A 21,078-nucleotide genomic window follows, 5' to 3' on the forward strand; every position below is an offset into this window, starting at 1 on the left:
CAGAATGCTTACCTCCCTCCCTGCCTGTTTTCCTCTCTGTGCAGATTCTGTCTATCATGTTGTACTCTTCAAAAACGGAGATCCACAATCAGGTGGAGCATGGCGACCTCGAGCTGGATGAGCGAGGGGACCAAGAGGAAGAGGTGGAACGGCCGGTCAGCAGCCCTGGAGAACCAGAGCAGAAAAAGCTGGATCCTCTTGAGGGCCTGGATGAGCCCACCAGAATATGTTTCTTGGTATGTTCTCAGGTCACCGTGCAGTGGAGCATGGGATTCAGAGGAATCCCATGGGTTGGTTTTTAGTACAAAATGACTCGACCGTGACTCACTAAACACAAAAATGCTTCAGACTCATGTTTTCGTTTCCTAAAGATGGTCTATCTTTTTGTCCAGAACTGATGCAGAAGAATAGAATAGCCCACATAGCCATAGTTTTAAATGTTTGGGGGTCATAGACCTAAAAGGTTTTGACCCTCTCTCCATAAATTACATATTCAAATACGCATGTAAAAATTTGCGTGTAATTTCCAGGATTTACTAAAGTCCTAAGGCCTATCCATGAACTCCCCAATCCTCTACCCCTAGTTTTTCTCACAAATACTCTCTTAGCTGGGCACAGTGGTGCACACCTGGAATCCCAGCACTTGGGAGGCTGAGATAGAAGGCTCGCAGGTTCAAGACCAGCCTCAGCAACTTAGACTCTTAGCAGGGTCTCCTAATGAGATGCTGTTTCAAAATAAAAAAACAGTAGGGGCTTGGAGTGTAACTCAAAGATAGAACACCCCTGGCTTCAATCCCCATTTTCACCAAAAGAAAAAAGAAGGAAGAAAGAAATATGATCCTTCTTTCCCAGACTGTTACCAACTCTCGTATGGAGTGATGTGGAATGGTGCGGCTTGGACTGTATAAAAACTAAACAAAGAGTGTGTGATGGATATCAGAAGAACAAGTAACATTTCAGAAATCTCAGAAGGAAGTACGGTGCTGAGGTCTCTGTGCCGGCTGGCACGCTTGCGTATGGGACGACTGCAAAGCAGCTGACAGGGCCATGCCAGGGCGAGTGCTGCTGTTTGAGCCATGCTCTGTTGGCACACGAGTTCCTTTGGTGCTTCAGTATTCGTTTTCTTTGAAGTTACTATAGTAATTAAGTCTTTACAGTTCACATTTTTTGTTTGTCTATTTTTTGTTTTCTAGTTTGTTTTTTATTTTTTATTGGTGCCTTGTATTCATAGATCTACCATTCACAATTTAATGTTCATAATTCTATATGCATTTTAAAAGTGCACTGTAGAGCCGGGCATGGTGTTGCACCCTTGCAATACCAGCATTTGGGAGGCTGAGATGGGAGGATCGCGGTTCGCGGACAGCCTCAGCTACTTAGTGAGGCCCTTTGCAACTTAGTGAGACAGTGTTTCAAAGTAAACAATAAAAAAAATGAGGCTGGGGGTGTAGCTCAGCGACAGAAAGACCCTGGGTTCCATTTCCAGTACCACTCCAGTACCACAAACACTGTAAGGTTCTTTTTTTTTTTTTTTTTTTTTTTTTTTTTGGTGGTTGGGGTTTCCTGGAAGCCCTTCCACCTCCGGGCTACACTCCCAGACCTATTTTTACATTTTTATTTGGAAACAGGGTCTCCTAAGCCAGCGTGCATGGCTGGCTTTGAACCTGCACGATCCTCCTGTCTCTGCCTCCCACGCGCGGGGATTACAAGCGTGTGCCACCAGCCCGGCTGTAGTGTTCTTTGATCATAGCCTGCGGTAACTTTTTTGAGTTCAGATTATTGGTAGCGTGTTGACATACTTCTCATTGTGTCTTTTTCCTCTCGTGCCTTCAGATGGCTCACGATGCCCTTAATGCCCCTCTGCACATTCTCCGAGCCATATATGAGCTGCAGATGAAAAAGACTGATTCTTTCTTCCTGGAGGTTCAGAAGAGGTAAGAGGCATTGAGTTGCACTGACATACGGGGCAGGAGAGCAGTCCTTTCTTCCAGGGATCTGGAGAGATGCCCGACAGACCAGGCCGCGGGTGGGGGACTGGTTGGTAGTTCTTCATGAAGTGACACAGAAGGAGACTGTTTCACACTGCATGGATCACCTCAAAACTGTGTGGCCTGCTCCCGTGGAAAATGTTACCTAAGCCATCTCCCCTTACGGCAAACCCACCCTACAGATGCAGGCTCCAGCAAGCAGTGCAGAGCAAGGTGCTTCTGCTCGACCGTGACTCACTAAATAGCTTTGTCACTACTACAAATTATTTTTGTGACTTTTGCTCAAGAGTGACTATGTAATTAGCAATATCCCCTTATCTTGGCCAGAAGCTCACCGCTAGTTCTAGGACTCAGCTCTTCGATTTGTGTAGACCTTGATGCATCTGTAATCTAATCTCCTTTTCCATCTCGTACATTTGACTTCTTACTCCTTTTCCTTTGTTTGGGAGGGATGGTGCTGGGGATCAGATGCAGGGCCTCACATACACCAGGCAAGCGCTCTGCAGACAAGCCACGACCCTGCCCTTACACTTTTTATTTCAATTTATTGTGAATTCTAATTTAATTTCTCTTTTTTTCATGTTTTTGTTTTACTATGTACATATATTCTTTTTCTTAATGTAGGGAATGATACTAGAGGTTGAACCCAGAGGCATTCTACCTGCGAGGTATACCTCCAAGCTACACCCCTAGCCCAATTTTTTAATTTGAAAACAGGGTCTTCCTAAGTTTCTAAGAGCCTTGCTACATTGCCAAGGCTGGCTTTGAACCTGTCATCCTCTTGTCTCAAGTACTGGGATTACAAATGTGCACCACAGTGCCTGGCTCCCCTAGCCCATTTTATTTTATTCTATTTTATTTTATTTATTGGTGGTATTGGGGATTGAACTCAGGGGAATTCTACTTCTGATCTACACCCCCAGCCCTATTTAGGATTTTTGGGGTTTTTTTCAGTACAGGTGGTGAAACCCGGGGACATTCTACCTCTGAGCTATACCCCCAGCCCTATTTTTTATTCTTTATTTAGAAACAGGGTCTCACTGACTTGCAAAGGGCCTCACTAAATAGCTGAGGCTGTCTGCAAACTCAGATCATCCTGTCTCATACTCCAAAATGCTAGGATTACAAGTGTGTGCCACCATATAGTTGGTATTTTAAAATAGAGTCTTACTAGTTGCTGAGAGTCTTAACTAGTTGCTGAGGCTGGCCTCAAACCTGTGACCCTTTTGTCTCAGCCTCCCAAGTACTGATATTACAGGTACCTGTGTACCACCACACCTGCCTTGTGTGTGTGTGTGTGTGTGTGTGTGTGTGTGTGTGTGTGTGTGTTCTGGGGATTGAACATGGGGACATTCTTTTTTGTTTGTTTGTTTTTTGGTTTGTTTTTGTTTTTGTGGGACTGGGGATGGAACCCAAAGGCATTCAACCTCCGAGCAACACCCCTGCCCTATTTTTTTTTTTTTTTATTCTTTATTTTGAAACCAGGTCTCACTGAGTTGCAGAGGGCCTCACTAAGTACCTAAGGCTGTCCTGACCACGATCCTCCAGGTTTCAGCCTCCCAAATGCTAGGCTTACTAGCGTGCGCCACCACGCCCGGCTGAACCCGGGGACATTCTATCTCCCCGTCCTATGCTTTTTATTTTGAAACAGGGTCTTACTAAATTGTGCAGGGCCTCACTAAGTAGCTGAGGCTGGCTATGAACCTGTGATCCTCCTGTCTCACCCTCCCAAGCGCTGGGATTACAAGCGTGCGCCACCACACCAGCCTCAGGTTAAACTCTTACGGTTCTGTACTTGGTGTGCCTAACCCTGTGCTCCTTTTCTTTAGGTTTGATGGCGATGAGCTCAGCACTGATGAAAGGATACGGTCCCTGGCTCAGAGGTGGCAGCCCAGTCGGAGTCTGAGACTGGAAGAGCAGAGCTCCAAAGCTGTGGATACAGACATGATTATCTTGCCTTGCTTGGTATGTCGCCCAACTTGGGAACAAAGTGTCTGCACCCCTCCTCCTATTGTGAGAGGCCCGATCTCTGTAATGGTGGTCTTGCCTTTGTAGTCCCGGCCTGTACGCTGCGACCAAGCCACCGCTGAATCGAACCCAGTGACCCAGAAACTGATATCCAGCACGGAGAGTGAGCTGCAGCAGAGCTACGCCAAGCAGCGGCGGAGCAAGAGCGCCGCTCTCCTGCACAAGGAGCTGAACTGCAAGAGTAAGAGAGCTGTGCGAGACTACCTCTTCCGTGTGAACGAGGCCACGGCCGTCCTGTACGCCCGCCATGTGCTTGCCTCCCTGCTCGCCGAGTGGCCTGGGCACGTGCCAGTGAGCGAGGACATCCTGGACCTAAGCGGTGCTGCACATATGACCTATATCTTGGATATGTTCATGCAGCTGGAAGAAAAGCACCAGTGGGAGAAGGTAGTTAAGCAGACCAAGCTCACCCCTCACCCCCAGGCCCCTCAGCGCTTCCTCCCCGTGTCTGTGGCCCCCAGGATGTTTGAACAGGCTTTTTGAAATGAGTGTACCTGTGTGGCTGTGCAGCCCCCTGACAGGTGTGAATGCAACCAGGGTAGGGCCACTGATAACTCTCCACAGATTGGACTCTAGCCAAGTTCACAGTTCAGCACAAACTCGGCGCTCAGAGGACGTTGGCAACAGTGGTCCCATGGAACCCGCCTCAGCGTTCTGCCTCTGTTGTTTCTCACCACAGATGTCACAGCTCTCCTAGCCAGCCTTTCGCTTCTCAGGTGCCTGGAGCCCCTTGTAACGAGCAGTGCAGGGGCCGGGGTTGACGGGGACTCTCTGGCAGCATGGCCCCATAGTACAGGAGGACTGCAGTGAGGTTTTTCTGCTTAACAGCATCATTTCTAGACTGTCTCCCCAGGTCAAACACTGCCTGCACTTACACCAGTGTTGAATTGTAGCCCTGGGTACTGTGGATGGAGAGAGGTTTGTCCGAGGCACCTGGCTTCATGGTGGCAGAGTTGGGTCTCACCATAGTCTGTGCCATTCTTTTAAGTCCAATAGTCTGGTTTTGATTTTAAGCTGGAGGCCATTTTCTGGTATTTTTTGGGAGTGTGTGTGTGTGTGTGTGTGTGTGTGGTATTGGGCACTAAAACAAGGGGCATTCTCCTCTGAGCTACATCCCCAGCCCTATTTTATTTTATTATTTATTTATTTATTTTTGCAGTACTGGGGAAGGAACCCAGGGACATTGTACCTCTGAGCCCCCAGCCCTATTGTTTATTCTTAATTTTGAAATAATGTCTCACTAAGTTGTGGAGGGCCTCACTACATCATAGCTAAGGCTGTCCCTGAACCTCCATCTTCTTGTCTCAGCCTCCAAGTACTGTGATTGCAAGCGTGTGCCATCACACCCAGCTTCCCCCCCCCCACACACACACACTCCTGGGGATTGAACCTGGGGCATTCTATCTCTCAGCTATAAACCCAGCCCTATTTTATTCTTCATTTGAAATAGTCTAAGGTGACTAAGTTGTGGAAGGCCTCAGTAAGTTGCTGAGGCTGGCTGCAAACCTGTAATCCTGTCTCGGCCTCTTAAGTACTGGGATTACAAGCATGCGCCACCACTCCCGGCTTTTATTTTGTATTTTGAAACAGAGTCTCACTAAGTTGCTCAGGCTGTCCTTGAACCTGTGATTCTCCTGTCTCAGCCTCCCACATACTGGGATTGATAACAGGCATGTCCCACTGTACCTGAATTTGTGGTTTATGTTTAAACTGATTACAGGCATGTGTTACTGTACCTGACTTTGTGTTATTTTGACCCAACATTATTCTAAAATAATGCACTCTCCTCCAGCCCCTGCTACCTAGAAGCAGCTGACCCAGCATAATATGGAACATCCTGGTCTAGAACTCAGCAGCCCTGTGCACTTCTTTCAGCTGAATTCAGACTTTTGTCGCCAGCTTCCCATTTGCAAATACAGAAATCCTGAATCACATTTGGTGTTCTGTTTGCCCTGTCCCTGCCTTGCACGCACATATGCTGCCCACAGGGCGCTTAGTCTGTCCTTGAGCCCTCGGTCCATCCATCTGGAATGTCAGCAATTTCTCGCTCTTCCTGGTCCTTTGCCAGTGTCACAGCCCTGGAGGTGCTGGAAGTTTGCTCTTCTCTATTGATTTTCTAGAAGGGGCACAAAGGAGCCATTCTGCCCACACTAGTCCCTTGCGTAGACGCCTTCCCATGGAGAGCTTCCCTGCACCTTGCCCTGGCTGCTCATCGCTGTGTGCGCTGGTTATGTACCTGAAGGTGCCTCTGCCTGCTCGGGTGGGAGCACTTAGGGGCCAGCATCATCTCTGACTGGTTCTGTTCGTTGTCTCAGAGTTCTAGAAGTAGGATTACCGTGAAAGGACTGCAGTGTCCCGATTTACAGTAGGGGCCTGTTGAGTGAGAAGTCGCTGTAGGGTGGTTTTGGAGACCGGTGCAGAGGTTTGTTCTGCTCCAAGGTGATGCCCGCACCTTTGGGTGGGCCTTGGGCTGAGGTGAGCCCTCCCGTCTTCCTCCCAAGGCTGCTAGTAGGCCCTGCCTCACCTGCTTGTGTCCCACCAGATCCTGCAGAAGGTGCTCCAGGGCTGCCGAGAGAGCATGCTGGGGACCATGGCCCTGGCTGCATGCCAATTTATGGAAGAGCCAGGAATGGAGGTGCAAGTGAGGGAATCCAAGCACCCATACAACAACAACACCAGCTTCGAGGTAAGGCTGGGCAGCAACGACCTCAGCTCAGCAGCTCTTCCCCCTACAGCCCAGCCACAAAAATCTTCCTTCTCCCTGAGGCCAAGTCTCCTTCTCCTTACCTTCCTTGTTTAATAAGCAAACGTGGCCTTCCTGCCCTCAAGAGAATTTACTTTCCCTGCACACACTCCTCTGAGTGAACCCTTGGCTTCTGGGGAGCTCGTCTGCATGTGGCTCAGGTTTTGCTTCTTAGCTCTCTCTTGATAACCAGGCTGCACCTCCAGGACTCCAAGCCCTTTACTTACCCAGAAGCAAACAGCCTCCTCTTTCCCACCCTTAATTTGGATGTGAACAGAGAGGGAGGGCTGGGGCAGCCTGACCATGTGGTCTCAGTGACTCCGCGGTCCTGCCTTTTGCCTTTCATAGCCCTTTAGAAGCAATGTGGCCAGCCAGGCCGCGCTCCGGAGTAGAAGGCCTCCTATGGCAGCAGTGGTAGGTGACAGGAGCCAGTTTAGAATTCAGTTGCTGGTCACTGAGATGTCGTTTTGCAGAAGTGTAAATATCCTTGCCCTCTCCCTTCCAAACCTCTTTCTCCCTCTTCCTGGACTCCATCCCCACATTTTAGGCCTCACAAACAATTGGTCAGCTGCCAAGTTGTACCCCAAAGAGGATCTTGACTTCCCCCTTCCCCCCTAGACTGTTCTCTCTTCTCTGCGGCTCCTGTTCTTGCTTGTCCCTGACACCCTGCGCCAGCCCTGCCTGGCACCTCAGCCACTGTCAGAACAACTCCTCCTCAGTACAACACCAAAGCTCTTTCCTTTCTAAAGTACCCCCTGCTATACCTCACTTTAGGACACAAGGCCTTGGCTCTGTGTCCCTACCACATCTCCAGGGTCACATCTCAATCCTGTCTCCCATCCCAAACATCTGTGCCCCATAGTGCATCCTTTACCCCAGACACATGAGGCTTCCTGCTGTTCCCTGAACACGCCAGGCATCTCCACTCTTTCCCTCCTGGAAGGTCTCCCATGTGTTTATGTGTCCCTTTCTGCTGGTCATCTCCTCCTTGTTCTTCTCAAAAACTTGAGGACCCCTGCGCAGGGACCCTTTTTACCTCTCCCCGTGCATAGCCCTGCACCACCTTGCAGTCTGTGTGCACCAACTCGACAGAGCCTCTGGCAAAGGACTGCACTTACTCATGTTCCCAGTTGCAGTGACAGCTGCAGTGTCACCCAGGGGATGATATGACAGCACTGCTCTCTACCACTCCTCCCTAGGATAAAGTTCACATTCCTGGTGCGATCTACCTCTCAATCAAATTTGACTCTCAGTGCAACACAGAGGAAGGCTGTGATGAGTTAGCCATGTCCAGCAGTAGTGACTTTCAGCAGGATCGACACAATTTCAGCGGGTCTCAACAGAAATGGAAAGATTTTGAACTTCCAGGTAGTAAAAAATCTTTTTTTTGGGGGGGGGTGGTACTGGGGTTCCTGGAAGCCCTTCTACCTCCGGGCTACACTCCCAGACCTATTTTTACATTTTTACTTGGAAACAGGGTCTCCTAAGCCAGCGCGCACGGCTGGCTTCGAACCTGCGTGATCCTCCTGTCTCTGCCTCCCAAGCGCGGGGATTACAAGCGTGCGCCACCACGCCCGGCCGTAAAAAATCTTTTAAAAATTGATCATATAGATTCTCACATGAAGTGTTTAAGGTTCAGAGATGTGGCTCATTGTAGAGTACTTACCTAGCATGCATGAAGCCATGGGTTCAATCCCCAGTACTCAAAAGGAAAAAAGATACAATGCACATGACGTGTTTAAATGTAATATTGAGAAGAGACATCATTGATGAATTTTAAATTGAACAGTCTTTTCCATCAGAAATACCTCAATTGCCATTTCCTGTTGCTCCTTTTCCTGGTCTGTCTCTAATTGTTTCCAACCCAGGAGACACTCTGTATTACCGATTTACATCTGACATGAGCAACACTGAGTGGGGCTACAGATTCACTGTGACAGCTGGACACCTGGGGCGGTTCCAGACAGGTATGTTGGCATGATCTGCCAACCAGGGGTATTCTATGGCCTTACAGCTCTGACTTTTGTTCAAATCAAAGCAAGTATTTTTTTTAAACAAGCTCTGGCAGATTTTATTAAAGAAAAATGTTACATGTTCACCAGTGTGTTCTGGCATGCTCCTAATGGTATCAGAATCACCTGGATCGGCGATAGCCCGTGTGCACACTCTATGAGATCTGCATACTGTGCCCAGTTCCATATTGCCACTGTAGTGATGAACACCTGTTGTGGCCAACATGGCCTAGTACTCTATTTCAGATTTTCTTAGAGCTGGGCAGTTGCTGGCGAGGGTGACCAATTTCGCTTTACCCTGTCTGATCATCTTCAGACTCTGCTTATACCCCAGGACATACTTTCCGCTTTTCATAACAAGCTGGAGCCTAGAGTTGATCGACTCCGGGACTTTTTTGTCTTCTTTGCGGCCACCCTCTTCCTGCCTTAGGCACGGGACGGCCCCCAACCACAAGCAGCCGCCAAGATAGCAAGTATTTTTATCTAAGGCTTTCCAAATGTGCCTCACAAACCCCACACCTATCTTTCTTGAATACAGTATGGCTTTTTTTTTTCTTTTTGTGGTGGTACTGGCAATTAAACCCAGGAGTATTCTACTTGTGAGCTATACCCCCATCCCTATTTTATTTATTTTTTATTTTTTTATTTTTTGCAGTACTGGGGATAGAGCCCAGGGGCATTCTACCTCCGAGCTACACCCTCAGCTCTATTTTTTTATTCTTCATTTTGAAACCGGGTCTCACTGAGTTGCAAAGGGCCTTACTAAGTACCTGAGGCTGTCCACTAACCATGATCCTCCCATCTCAGACTACCAAATGCTGGGATTACAAGCATTGCCACCATGCTCAGGTTATTTTTTATTTTGAAACAAGGTCTCACTAAGTTGCCAAGGACCTCACTAAATTGTTCATGCTCTCCTGAAACCTGCAGATCTCCTGCCTCAGCCTCACAAGTACCATGACTGCAGGTGTGTGCCGCCTGCCCAGCTCAGTTGTAAACTTGAATGGTCAGATAAAAGAGCTGTTGGTCAGGGTCTTAAAAAAGGCCATAGTTCTCTTAGAACTTGCCAAAGCATTTTGCAAAAAGGAGGAACTAAGAATGTTATTTCTGTGTTATTTTTACAAAAGGCTTGCTTAGTTTCCAAAATTGTAATGATTACACTTATTTCATCCTGATGATTAAAACTTGAGTAGTTTATAAAATATGTGATTCTTAATATACATAACTGTTAGTGTTTTTAAAATATGTGTGTTTGGGGGGGTCGGCCAGGGTTCGAGATTTTGAAGCAGATGTTGTCAGAAGAAAGGGTTGTGCCTCACCTCCCACTGGCCAAAATTTGGGAATGGCTGGTGGGCGTGGCCTGCCGCCAGACTGGTCATCAGCGACTAAAAGCCATCCACTTACTTCTGAGGATTGTGCAGTGCTGTACCCACAGGTAGGCTGCATCCTCTTTGGGCATGTAGGTTGCAGACATCTATTCTCAGTCTGTGCCTTGCTGTTTGCTCTGTTAATGGTGTCAGGAGGAGAGGAGGCCGTGTGTACTGTTCATGCCTTCCAGGTCATCAGTTTCCTGTATGTTAGTGCTTTGGGTGACCTGTCAGCTCACTTGGAAGTCATGAGAGTGTCTGCTGTGTTGCCCTGCACAATGTCCTTGCTTTCCCTTCAGGGATCTTCCCCTCCTGTGGTCTCCTGGTCTCCAAGGCCACCTGCTCCCTCTCTGCCAGGCCTGTGCCCACATGCACGCGGGTCTGTTTCTGGTCTCGGGATCCTCTGATCTTTCGGTTGTCCACATGCTAGTATCACACTGGTTAGATTTACGTATCTGGTTCTTCATCTGTAGAATTATTTGGGGTATTTCTAATCCTGCATATGCTTATTCATTTTAGAAATGATTTCTCTGTGTGTGTGTGCACACGTTCACCACACACATGCTCCTTCTCACACATACACACCTGCCTTACCCCGTGGAATGTTTTGTTTTTTCTTTTAGTGGTACTAATAAACCAGGGTTTTGCACATGCTGAGCAAATGTTCTACCACTGAGTTACATCCCCAGAACTTTTCATATTTTATTTTGGAACAGGATCTCACTGAGTTGCTGCGGCTGGCCTTGAGCTTGTGGTCCTCCTGTAGCTGGGATTACAGATACGCACCACATGCCCATTTTAAATGTGTGTTTTCTAAGAGTGTATACATAGATTTTTCAGTACGTAGTCATGCCCTGGATACAGAATGAGTTTTGATTCTTCCTCTTTGATCTGAAAAGCTGTTTTTCCCATTCACACTAGTCAGGACCTCCAGTGTAGTGTTGAGTTGCCTCCTTCCTCATCTCAGAGGGAAGGTGTTGGTGATTGTGCCACCACATCAGCCATACACTGGCCCCACCGTGATTGGTGAGACACCTGCCTGTTAGGAATTCCCCTTTTCTGCATTTTTTTTTTTTTTTTTGGTGATACTTGGGTTCCTGGAAACCCTTCTACCTTTTGGCTACACTCCCAGACCTATTTTATATACATACATACATATATATATATTTTTTTTCTTTTTCTTTTTAAACAGTCTCCTAAGCCAGCGAGCTGGCTTCAAACCTGCGTGATCCTCCTGTCTCTGCCTCCCAAGTGCAGGTATTACAAGCGTGTACCACCAAACCCAGCTTCTGAATTTTTTAAAGCATATAAACGTACAGATTGCTAGCCAAAAAGTAAGGTGATGATATTTGGAGTAAAAGATTATCTTTTACAAGAGGTATTGTTTTAAAAAAATTGAAGGAATTCTTCATTTCCCAAACGTGGTGACCCATGCCCATAATCCCAGCTGTTCGGGAGGCTAAGGCAGAAGGAACAAGAGTTCAAGGGCAGCCTGGAAACCTTAGTAAGACCCTGTCTCAAAATACAAAAAGAGCCAGGTGTGGCGGTGAATGCCTATAATCCCTATACTTATGAGGCTGAGACAAGAGGATCACAGGTTCAAGGTCAGCCTCTGCAAGTTAGGGAGTCAGTCTCCAGCAACTTAGTGGCATCCTTTTTCAGAGTAAAAAAATAATAATAATGCCAGGCGTGGTGGTGCACACTTCTAATCCCAGCTTAGGAGGCTGAGACAGGAGGATCGCATAGGTTCAAAGCCAGACTCAGCTACTAAGTGAGGCTCTCAGCAACTTAGACCCTGTTTCCAAATAAAGTATAAAAGAGGTCTGGGAGTATAGCCCAGAGGTAGAAAAGCCCATGGGTTCCACCCCCAGTACCATGATAAATAAATAAATAAATAAATAAATAAATAAATAAAAGCACTAATAATAACAATAATAAGCCAGGCATGGTGGCACATGCTTGTAATCCCAGCATTTGGGAGACTGAGCCAGAGGATCGCGGTTCGCGGACAGCCTCATGTACTTAGTGAGGCCCTCCGCAACATAGTGAGACCCTGTTTTAAAATAAAGAATAAAAAAATAGGGCAGGGGTATAGCTTGGAGGTGTAATGCCCCTGGGTTCCATTCCCAGACCTGCAAAAATAATTAATAATAATAATAATAATAATTAATAATAATAATAATAATAATAATAATTAGAGCGGGGGTATGTAGCTCAGAGCAAGAATGCAACTGGGTTCAATTCCAATACCAAATACACTCACACACACGTATTTATATTCATTTCTGGGGGAAAATGACTGGCTTCAAGATAAGCCTTAAATAGAATTGTTATGTAAGTCACAAATAAAAAAATTAAAAAGACGAAATCATGCAGTAAAGTCCACAAGTATTATTGCTTTCCCCCTTCTTCTCTGACGGCTGAGTTGGGCTCGCAGTATGCCTCTCTCTGCGTAAAGCCCTCAGCTCCACTCTTAACAGGCCTCTGAGAAGGACCGGATTTTTCTTAAGAGATTTCTGATCAGGCAGCCTTGTGGCATATTTTTTGTGTTTTACAAGCCTAACATCAAAATAATGGCAGTTGTCTGTTTTTGTTTTTAAGTTTGATTTTCTATGTGTAGTGTTTTGTTTTGTTTTCTTTCTTCTTATTCTTTTTTTTTAATTTTTTTTTTTATTTGCAGTACAAGAGATCTAGGAATGAAACCCACGGGCATTCTACCTTTCTACCTCCAAGCCACACACCCCGCCCTATTTTTTATTTTTTTATTTTATTGAATTACTTCATTTATTTATTTATATATTTATTTTTTGCAGTACTGAGGATAGAACCCAGGGGCATTCTACCTCTGAGCTACACCCTCAGCATTTTTTTTTTTTTTTTTTTTTTTTGGTGATACTTGGGGTGGAACCCAGAGGCTTTTCTACCTCCGGGCTATACTCCCGGACCTATTTTTTTTTTTTTTATATATAGTTCATTTGGAAACAGGGTTTCACTGAGTTGCTGAGAGCCTCACTAAGTAGGTAACGCTGGCTTCGAACCTATGCGATCCTCCTGTCTCAGCCTCCCAAGCGCGAGGATTACAAGCGTGTGTCACCACACCTGACTGACCCTCAGCCCTTTTTGAAACAGAGTCTTACTGAGTTGCAGAGGGCCTCACTAAGTAGCTGAGGCTATTCATAAACCACAATTCTCCTGTCTCAGCCTCCCGAATGCTGGGATTATAAGCGTGCATGACCATGCCCAGCTTTATTCTTTACTTTGAAATAGGGTCTCACTGAGTTCCGAGGGGCCTCACTAAGTAGTAGCTGAGACTGGCTGTGAACCACAATCCTCCTGTCTCAGCCTCCCGAATGCTGGGATTACAAGTGTGCGCCACCACTCCCGGCTCTGTTTTAATTTCTTACACTTAACATTTGAGATTTTTTTCATGTTTGGAAGGTCTTTGTGAGAGCCATTTTAAAGGTACACAGTAATTTGAATGAATGTACCTGAGGGCCTCCTGTTCCTTGGGGCGGGCTCTGTCTCTTTCAGGCTTTGCTGTGGGTGACTGCAGCTCCTTAGAGGAGCGTGGGCGGGGCCATCCTGTGGTGGCTATACTAGCAGTGGGAGAGGGGAGAGTCTGAGCTGCCTCAGCTGTCCGGTGTGGGCTGGCCTGGTCTTCAGTGAACCAGATCTGCCCCATCTCCTCCCACAGTGACCTCTGTGACCTTGCACTGTTGAAGCCTCTGTGGCAGCTCTTTACCCACATGGAATATGGCCTGTTTGAGGACGTGACGCAGCCTGGCATCCTCCTCCCCCTGCACCGAGCCCTCACTGAGCTCTTCTTCGTCACAGAGAACCGTGCCCAGGTGAGGACAATGCCTTGTGTCTCCCACCCTCACCCTGTCCCAGCAGTACTCAGGTCACACCCCCATCCGGAGCCTGGGGGTATCTGGGCAGGTCTGCGCAGGGAAGCCAGCTTGGCCGGCAGTTGTCTCGCCCCATCCTTGGGAAGCCCTCAGGTTGGCACTGGACTGCTTATTTTGTCTGGCCTGAAGCCAAAGGGGGAAAACTGCCTCGGAGCAGCTCTTGACAACAAGGGAGTTTTGGGAAATCAAAGGGACGCGTTTTCCTTCCTCCTCTGCTTCTCCCCCTAGCACAATAGACACATTGAATGTGTGAGATGAAGGGGCCTTTCACAGGCTTTCACCCTTTCGCTCAGTCACAGGGAGACTGACTGAGCAGGAGGCCCCCAAGCCAGCCCGTGGCCCCTTCCTGGGCCTAGAGCAAGCCGTTAAGTGCCTGGGAGGTGGTGGACAACAATTTCCCTCATGGCTGTCCTCCACCCAGCCCTGCTTCCAGGTTCACTGACCCCACTCTCTCCACAGGAGCTCGGCTTGCTGCACGAGTACCTGCTGGCCTTAACCACGGACGATCGCCTGCTCCGCTGTGCAGCACAGGTACCTCCTTGCTCCCAGCAGGGCTGGCCCTCCAAGGCCTCTCCCTGTGGCAGCGTCACCATCCCACCATCACCAGGACAGCGTGTGTGAGTGTGTGTGTGCGTGCGTGCATGCGTGCTTGCATACTACCCAATAAGGACAGAACCTCTCAGAGCTTACACAGAGTGCTGTTCTGACCCAGTCACTTCCCTCTGGCCCTCGAGAGTGCGGGCTCCATTCATCAGCCTCACTTGCATCAGACTGTTCAGTCTGAAGACACTGGCAGGAAGGCCGGGCGTGGTGGCTCACACTTGTAATCCCAGCACTTGGGAGGCTAAGATAGGAGGATCCAGGTGTGAGGCCAGCACCAGCTACTTACTGAGGCCCTTTGCAACTCAGTGAGAACCTGTTTCAAAATAAAGAATAAAAAATAGGGCTGGAGGTGTGGCTCAGAGGTACAAAGCCCCTGGGTTTCAGCCCCAGTACAACAAAAAATGAAAACTTGATCTTCTGGGTTTTGCCTCCCACATGCTGGGATTACAAGCGTGCACCACCATCCCCAGCTATTGCATCCATTTTAAATTAGATGTGTGTGTGTGTGTGTGTGTGTGTGTGTGTGTGTGTGTGTAGTATTTGGGATTGAACCCAGAGGCATTCTACCTCAAAACTACACTTTCAGCCCCTTATGTTATTATTTGTTTTGAAGCAGGGTCTAACTGGGTTGCTGAGAGTCGCACTGCATTGCTGAGGCTGTCCTTAAACTTGCAATCCTTCTGTCTTAGCCTCCCAAGTACTAGGATTACAGGTGAGCCAGCATGCCAGGTTTAATTAGGTTTTATTTTTATTTATTTATTTTTTAATTTTTAATTTTTTGGCAGTACCAGTACCTCTGAGCAACACCCCTAGCCCTATTTTTTATTCTTTATTTTGAAACAGGGTCTCACTGAGTTGTATAGGGCCTCACTAAGTAGCTGAGGCTAGCCGCAAACCGTGATCCTCCTGTCTCAGCCTCCCGAATGCTGGGATTACAAGCATGCACCACCGCGTCTGGCTTAATTTGGTTTTAAATCTAGAACTTAAAAAGTTTAAACCCAGGGGCGTTCTACCTGTGAGCTGCACCCCCAGCCCTGTTTTTTTTTTTTTTTTTTTTCTTTTTGGTGGTACTGGGGGTGGAACCCAGAGTCTTTCTACCTCCCGGCTATACTCCCAGACCTTTTTTATATTTTATTTGGAAACAGGGTCTCACTGAGTTGCTGGAAGCCTCACTGAGTAGCTGAGGCTGGATTCGAACCTGTGGGATCCTCCTGTCTTAGCCTCCCAAGCGCGGGGGATTACAAGCGTGCACCACCACGCCCGGCTTCAGCCCTTTTTTTATTCTTTATTTTGAAACAGGGTCTCACTGAGTTTGAAAGGGCCTCACTAAGCAGCTAAGGCTGGTCACGAACTACAATCCTCCTGTCTTAGCCTCCCAAGCGCTGGGATTACAAGCGTGTGCCACCACGCCTGATTGTATTTTTATTTGAAACAAGGTCTCACTAGGTTGATGAGAGCCTCACTACTTGCTGAGTAGTAAACTTGTGATCTTCCTGTCTCAGCCTCCCAAGTGCTAGGATTTACAGACACGCGCCACCACTCCCAGCTCACTTTTTTTTTACATAGTAGTAAACATAGCCAGGCATGGTAGGGTATGCCTGTAATCATAGTGCATTGGGAGGCTGAGACAGGAGGATTGCAGATTTAAGGATAGGCTCAGCAGTGTAGCAAGACTGTCTGCAACCTACTAAGACCCTGTTTCTAAATAAAAAATAAAAATGAGCTGGGCATGGTGGGTAGAATAGGCTTGGAGGTATAATGCCCCTGGGTTTCATTCCAGAACCACAAAAAGTAAATAAACTAAAAAAAAAAGTAGGAAGGACTGGGGGTATAGTTTGGAGGTAGAATGTCTCTGGGTTCAACACCCAGTACCTTACACACACACACACACACACTAGCAGTAAACACATTTCTTTTGAACATGAATGACATATTTTTCAAAACACTTTTTTTATTCGAGGTCTTATTGTGCGTGCCTGGCTGGCTCCAGGAACCCTCCTGCCTCAGCCTCCTAAGCAGCTGAAACTATAGGTGTGCTCTGCCCCCACCTTACAACAAAATGACTATGGAAAAGGGCAGCGCTGTGTTCTGTTTCTGCAGATCTCTTTATGTCTGGCAGCCAGATTCTCCGATCTGCATCTTCATTCAACCTACCATAGTTTCAGTTTGGCCTCTAGGAAACTGCACTGTGCACTCCTGAGACAGTGAATGTGAGCCTCAGGACCTCCTGAGATGCTGAGGGTTTCCCAGGCCCAGACCACTCCTGAGAACTGCACTCGCAGACTGTGAATATCAGTATGCAGCACAGCCCCATGCTGGACGGGCTGCTTGGAAGGAAGGGAGTCTTTTCTGTGCCCACATACAGGTCTCGGGAGACCTTCAGGATTTGTGCGCCGGCTGTTCCCGTAGCCTTTATCGCTTGCTCTAGCCGACGGTCCTCTGGGTGAGCGAGGGACTGGCCCTTGACTCTGGTGCCTCTCTTCCTCCACAGGCTCTGCAGAACATCGCTGCCATCAGCCTGGCCATCAACTACCCAAACAAGGCCACCTGCCTCTGGAACGTGGAGTGTTAGCCTGGTGCGGCGTGCATGGGACACACTGACCCATCCATGGGGTCTCAGAGCTGACAGCAGCCTCAGTCAGGAAAACCCAGCTCTCCTGCAGCACATTTCGGCTCCCATGTGGATGTTCATTGGCCACATCTCCAAGAACCTGCGGTGTGCATGGTAGACCTGCACACAGACTGGCGCTCCGGAACGAGCAGCACGGCGAGGCTCTCAGGCAGGGTGTTGAGGCCAGCCTCCTTTGGCTGTCCCTTCAGAGGCCACTGGCACAGCGAGACCTGGAAGCGGTCTCTCTAAGAAGGCTCTGTCTGCTGAGCTGGCGCTGCCCTCGCTCACTGCCGGGGAGAGGCGCCAGCACCCAGGCGCTTGCGCAGGGCGTCCTGCTCTGCATGGCCTGGCTGCAAGCTCCTGCTTTTGCTTCTTGGGACGCAGAAATTCAAACCAAACCACAACTGGCATGAGCTCCTGCCAGTCACTTCCAGTCCCCAAGTATTCAGTATGGTGCAGGGGTCCACCAGCTCCCTGCACGCCCAGAGACAGCCTGGAGAGAACAAGCGCCCTTGGAACAGCCAGCAGGCCACCTTGCACGGCCACTCCAGCTCCCAGCACACCCGGGGTTCTCAGTTGTTTTAACGTGTTTCTGTTTCCACCTCCTGTTTTCAGAGAGAACCACGCTGGCTTACTGAGAGGGCCCCTGGGTGTGGCCCCAGGACTGGGCATGTGTGACAATAGCAGAGTTGGCGACTCCAGTGTCCGCACCTCAGGCTTGCAGCGCCATCCAAGGAGGGCTTATTTAATGAGAAGAAGCACCACACGATCTTACTTCTGCTCGGCGGTTCCAGTAATCCGCCATGTCCACCACGGAGGGGACTGCATGGTCACTTGGCTGTCATGTCTAGCAATAATTATATTAGTTCTAATGAATGCTGTTTTACATTTTTCTTTTTACGCTTTTATGCCCCAAAGTGCTAATTCTTCTCTTTCCGGAGCCACACTTAGAGTGTGAAGCTGGATTGGCACGTGGGCCCTGGGCCAGCCTGAGAGGAGCTTGTGGGAATGAAGGATGCCTGAGGCAGCCGCCATTCAAAGCTGGTATCTGGGCCAAAGTCCTTTCCCGCCACACAGGGCTGGGCCCTGAGGCTCTCGCAGCAGGCCAGGCTTCACAGTTGCCTGGCCCGGCATGGGTTAGGAGAGCCTGCATCTGTGGGGCTGGGAGCAGCTTCCTCGGTTGGGTAGGCCCGGGTCAGTGACCTTCACAGCCTAGAATGAGGCTCTCAGCCAAGCCCAGGGAGTAGGGAATGGTCAGAAGGAGGGGTGAGACTGAAAGGGGCCGGGAGCAGTGGGGTGGTGATCCCAGGCCCGCACACTGGAACCAAGGAGGCAGGTGCTGCTGGCTCACTGGACACACCTTTCCACCATTTGCTCTTTGCCAAAACAGCCCTGCTTTGCTTACTGCCTGCAGCCCAGAGAAGGCCCTTGAGCCAAGCCACTTCCACCCCAATAGGCCTGCGGTGAGGAGCTCCCGAGAGGCACGCAGAACAATCTCAGTCCTAGGGGAGAGGCCCCACGGGGGGATCAGACCCAATGGCTGACAGCCTGGAAAGTAGTCAAGGAGATGGCACCACCCACCCACACCCGCCATGCCTGGGGCCGCGCCAAGCACTCCAGACAGGCAGGACAGGGGCTCCAAGGCAGGCCCACCAGCTTTACTCACACTCCATCACCAAGAGCAGTTGTAAAAAAAAACTCTGGCTCCTCACAGCCTGTCCCTGTTCACCGCCCTTGCTGCTGTGATCTCTGTGCTTCCATTTGCATAGAACAAGCCCAAGTTTCCCTTTGAACACACCTGTGCCATCTGGGTCCCCTCCTGGTCCAGCCTCCCTGCAGCCCACCACTGCCTCTGCCTCCGGCCACTGGGCGGCGCTGCCGAGCCAGACGACTCCCCGCCAGGTCCTCAGCTTGGAGCAGGGAATCCTGGTAAACATTCCCAGGAAGGCAGCTCCCTTTGACCCCTCTGAGGAGGTTAGACTGCCTGGAATGAGATAAAACTGGCAGGGGTAAAGTGTCACAGAAACATGTGCCTACTCTATAAAGAAATTCTGTTCCAAATCATATATATTGTACAGACACTGTTCCCAATGAGAGGAGTGACTCATTTTCATCATCTTTTTTAATTTGTCTTCTTACGGGTTTACGATTTTGAATGTTTATTTGGTTCAAAGAAAGAATTTTGATTATATCAGCTGAGTTCAGCCTGTAAAAAGGACGTTAAGTTGTGGATAAAATATGCAAATGAAGAGAACTATATTGTACAAATTCTATATAAAAGAGTACAACTGGGTGTGATGGTTTTTTGGCTCCTGTTTTTTCGTTGTTGTTTGCATTTTTTTTTTCATGTGTGTGTTACTGGGGATTGAACCCAGGAACAATCTATCCCTGCGCTGCACCCCCAGCCCTATTTTATTCTTCCTTTTGAAACAGAGGCTTGCTAACTTGCTGAGGCTGGCCTTGAACCTGCGATCTTTTGTCTCAGCCTCCCAAGTACTGGGTCAGAGGTGTGCTCTCCCATGCCCCCACTTACCTGTTTCTCTTGTGAAGATTATGCTTGGAGTTCCTATCAAGCCTCAAAATGATAGGATTTATAGAAACCCAAAATCAAGAAATGAGAAAAGCTGTCTGGCTCCATATGAGTGTTGCTGGAACCCGCAGTCCCTCTGGTCTGTAGCCTGGGTGAGCCACAAAGACACCATCCCTCCATCCTGCCCTCCTCATGCAGTCCAAGGCTTAGATTCACCCAGTCTCTCCCAGCTGCACAGTGCTCCTGAGGTCTGTCCCTGCCCACGGCACTGTGGGTACACCCTCCAGCCACCCTTGACCCTTCTGTGGCTCGCCAGATGCCGTGCGGCAGGTGGAGAGGAGGAAGGCAGGGCCGGGTTGCAGGTTCTGATGCTCTCCTCGGGCTGGTTTTTTCTTGCTGGCCTTGGATCTTGCTTCTGACTAAACTGAGGACCAACATTTGCCAGCCTTGGGCCTCTCGCTTCCTTCTCTGTACCATGCTGCCCCCTTCCCACGTACTTTCCTGGGACCAGGGACTATTTTGCAAGTTAAAAAGTACCACTTGGGTGGGGCTGGACTTAACTAGCTTTTGCAGCCCATTTGATCCAGCATGATAGTCTCACATGTCCCCATAAAGCCCCTGACTCTTCTTGGGAGCCCCAGGCAGGGTTGGACCCAGCCTCAGCCCTCATCATTGTGAAACAGAGAGGCCCTGCTCTGCATGACACTCAGGAGAACCGGGCGCTCCCAAGTCCTGATCTCCGTCTGGAGATGGCACGCTGCCCTCCCACCTCATCTGTGCCCTGAGCACATTGGGCTTGACTGAAGCGCAGGCCTGTGTGCCTGACTCCTGATCCACGGTGTCACAGGCTGCCTTGCTGGGCTGGGAAGGCCACCCCTGAGGCCAGTCTACAAGCCCACAAACAGGAATGTCACAGAAGCATGAGGAAATTGGAACCCAGACCTTGAGAACTGAGGAGAAACAGTTCAGTCAGCATGGTAGGACATGCCTGTAATCTCAGTACTGGGAAACTGAGAGGACGATTGCAATTTTGAAGCCAGCCGCAGCAATTTAGCAAGGCCCTATTTCAAAATTAAAAAAATAAATAGGACTGGTGATGTAGCTTGGAAGTAGAATGCCTCTGGATTCAATCCCCAGTACCAAATCAATAGATAAATAAAACCAAACACCATATTAGTGTGCCCTCGGCACAGGAGGGGCTGAGAGCAGGCCTGCTGGGCCGGTGCCAGCTGGAGCTGCGGAGTAGTGCCGGTGCTCAGCCATTCGCCAAGTCCACCCAGGTCAGCAG

At 48.9% G+C, this 21,078-nt stretch overlaps 1 protein-coding gene and 1 pseudogene across 2 annotated transcripts in view; one reads left to right on the forward strand and one right to left on the reverse strand.

Annotated features, from left to right (window-relative positions):
• The window catches only part of ZZEF1 (zinc finger ZZ-type and EF-hand domain containing 1), a gene marked incomplete at both ends in the record, with an annotated part of 182,721 nt that extends 165,500 nt beyond the window's left edge, over window positions 1-17,221 (forward strand). The window contains 11 exons of the mRNA XM_080713975.1: window positions 45-236; window positions 1,834-1,934; window positions 3,818-3,953; window positions 4,044-4,403; window positions 6,559-6,702; window positions 7,959-8,127; window positions 8,628-8,726; window positions 10,041-10,206; window positions 13,833-13,986; window positions 14,506-14,577; window positions 17,141-17,221. Of these exons, the coding sequence (XP_080570101.1) occupies window positions 45-236; window positions 1,834-1,934; window positions 3,818-3,953; window positions 4,044-4,403; window positions 6,559-6,702; window positions 7,959-8,127; window positions 8,628-8,726; window positions 10,041-10,206; window positions 13,833-13,986; window positions 14,506-14,577; window positions 17,141-17,221 (1,674 nt within the window). The remainder of the gene's footprint in view (window positions 1-44; window positions 237-1,833; window positions 1,935-3,817; window positions 3,954-4,043; window positions 4,404-6,558; window positions 6,703-7,958; window positions 8,128-8,627; window positions 8,727-10,040; window positions 10,207-13,832; window positions 13,987-14,505; window positions 14,578-17,140) is intronic.
• LOC308274987 (large ribosomal subunit protein eL30-like) lies at window positions 8,768-9,846 on the reverse strand (annotated as a pseudogene). The gene is made up of 3 exons: window positions 9,839-9,846; window positions 8,851-9,192; window positions 8,768-8,779 (listed from the first exon to the last, which is right to left on the reverse strand). The product of its transcript is annotated as a large ribosomal subunit protein eL30-like (transcript).
• Window positions 17,222-21,078: the final 3,857 nt, after the last annotated feature.

Source organism: Muscardinus avellanarius (genome assembly GCF_963383645.1).
Source record: "Muscardinus avellanarius genome assembly, chromosome: 16".
Classification (NCBI taxonomy): domain Eukaryota; kingdom Metazoa; phylum Chordata; class Mammalia; order Rodentia; family Gliridae; genus Muscardinus; species Muscardinus avellanarius.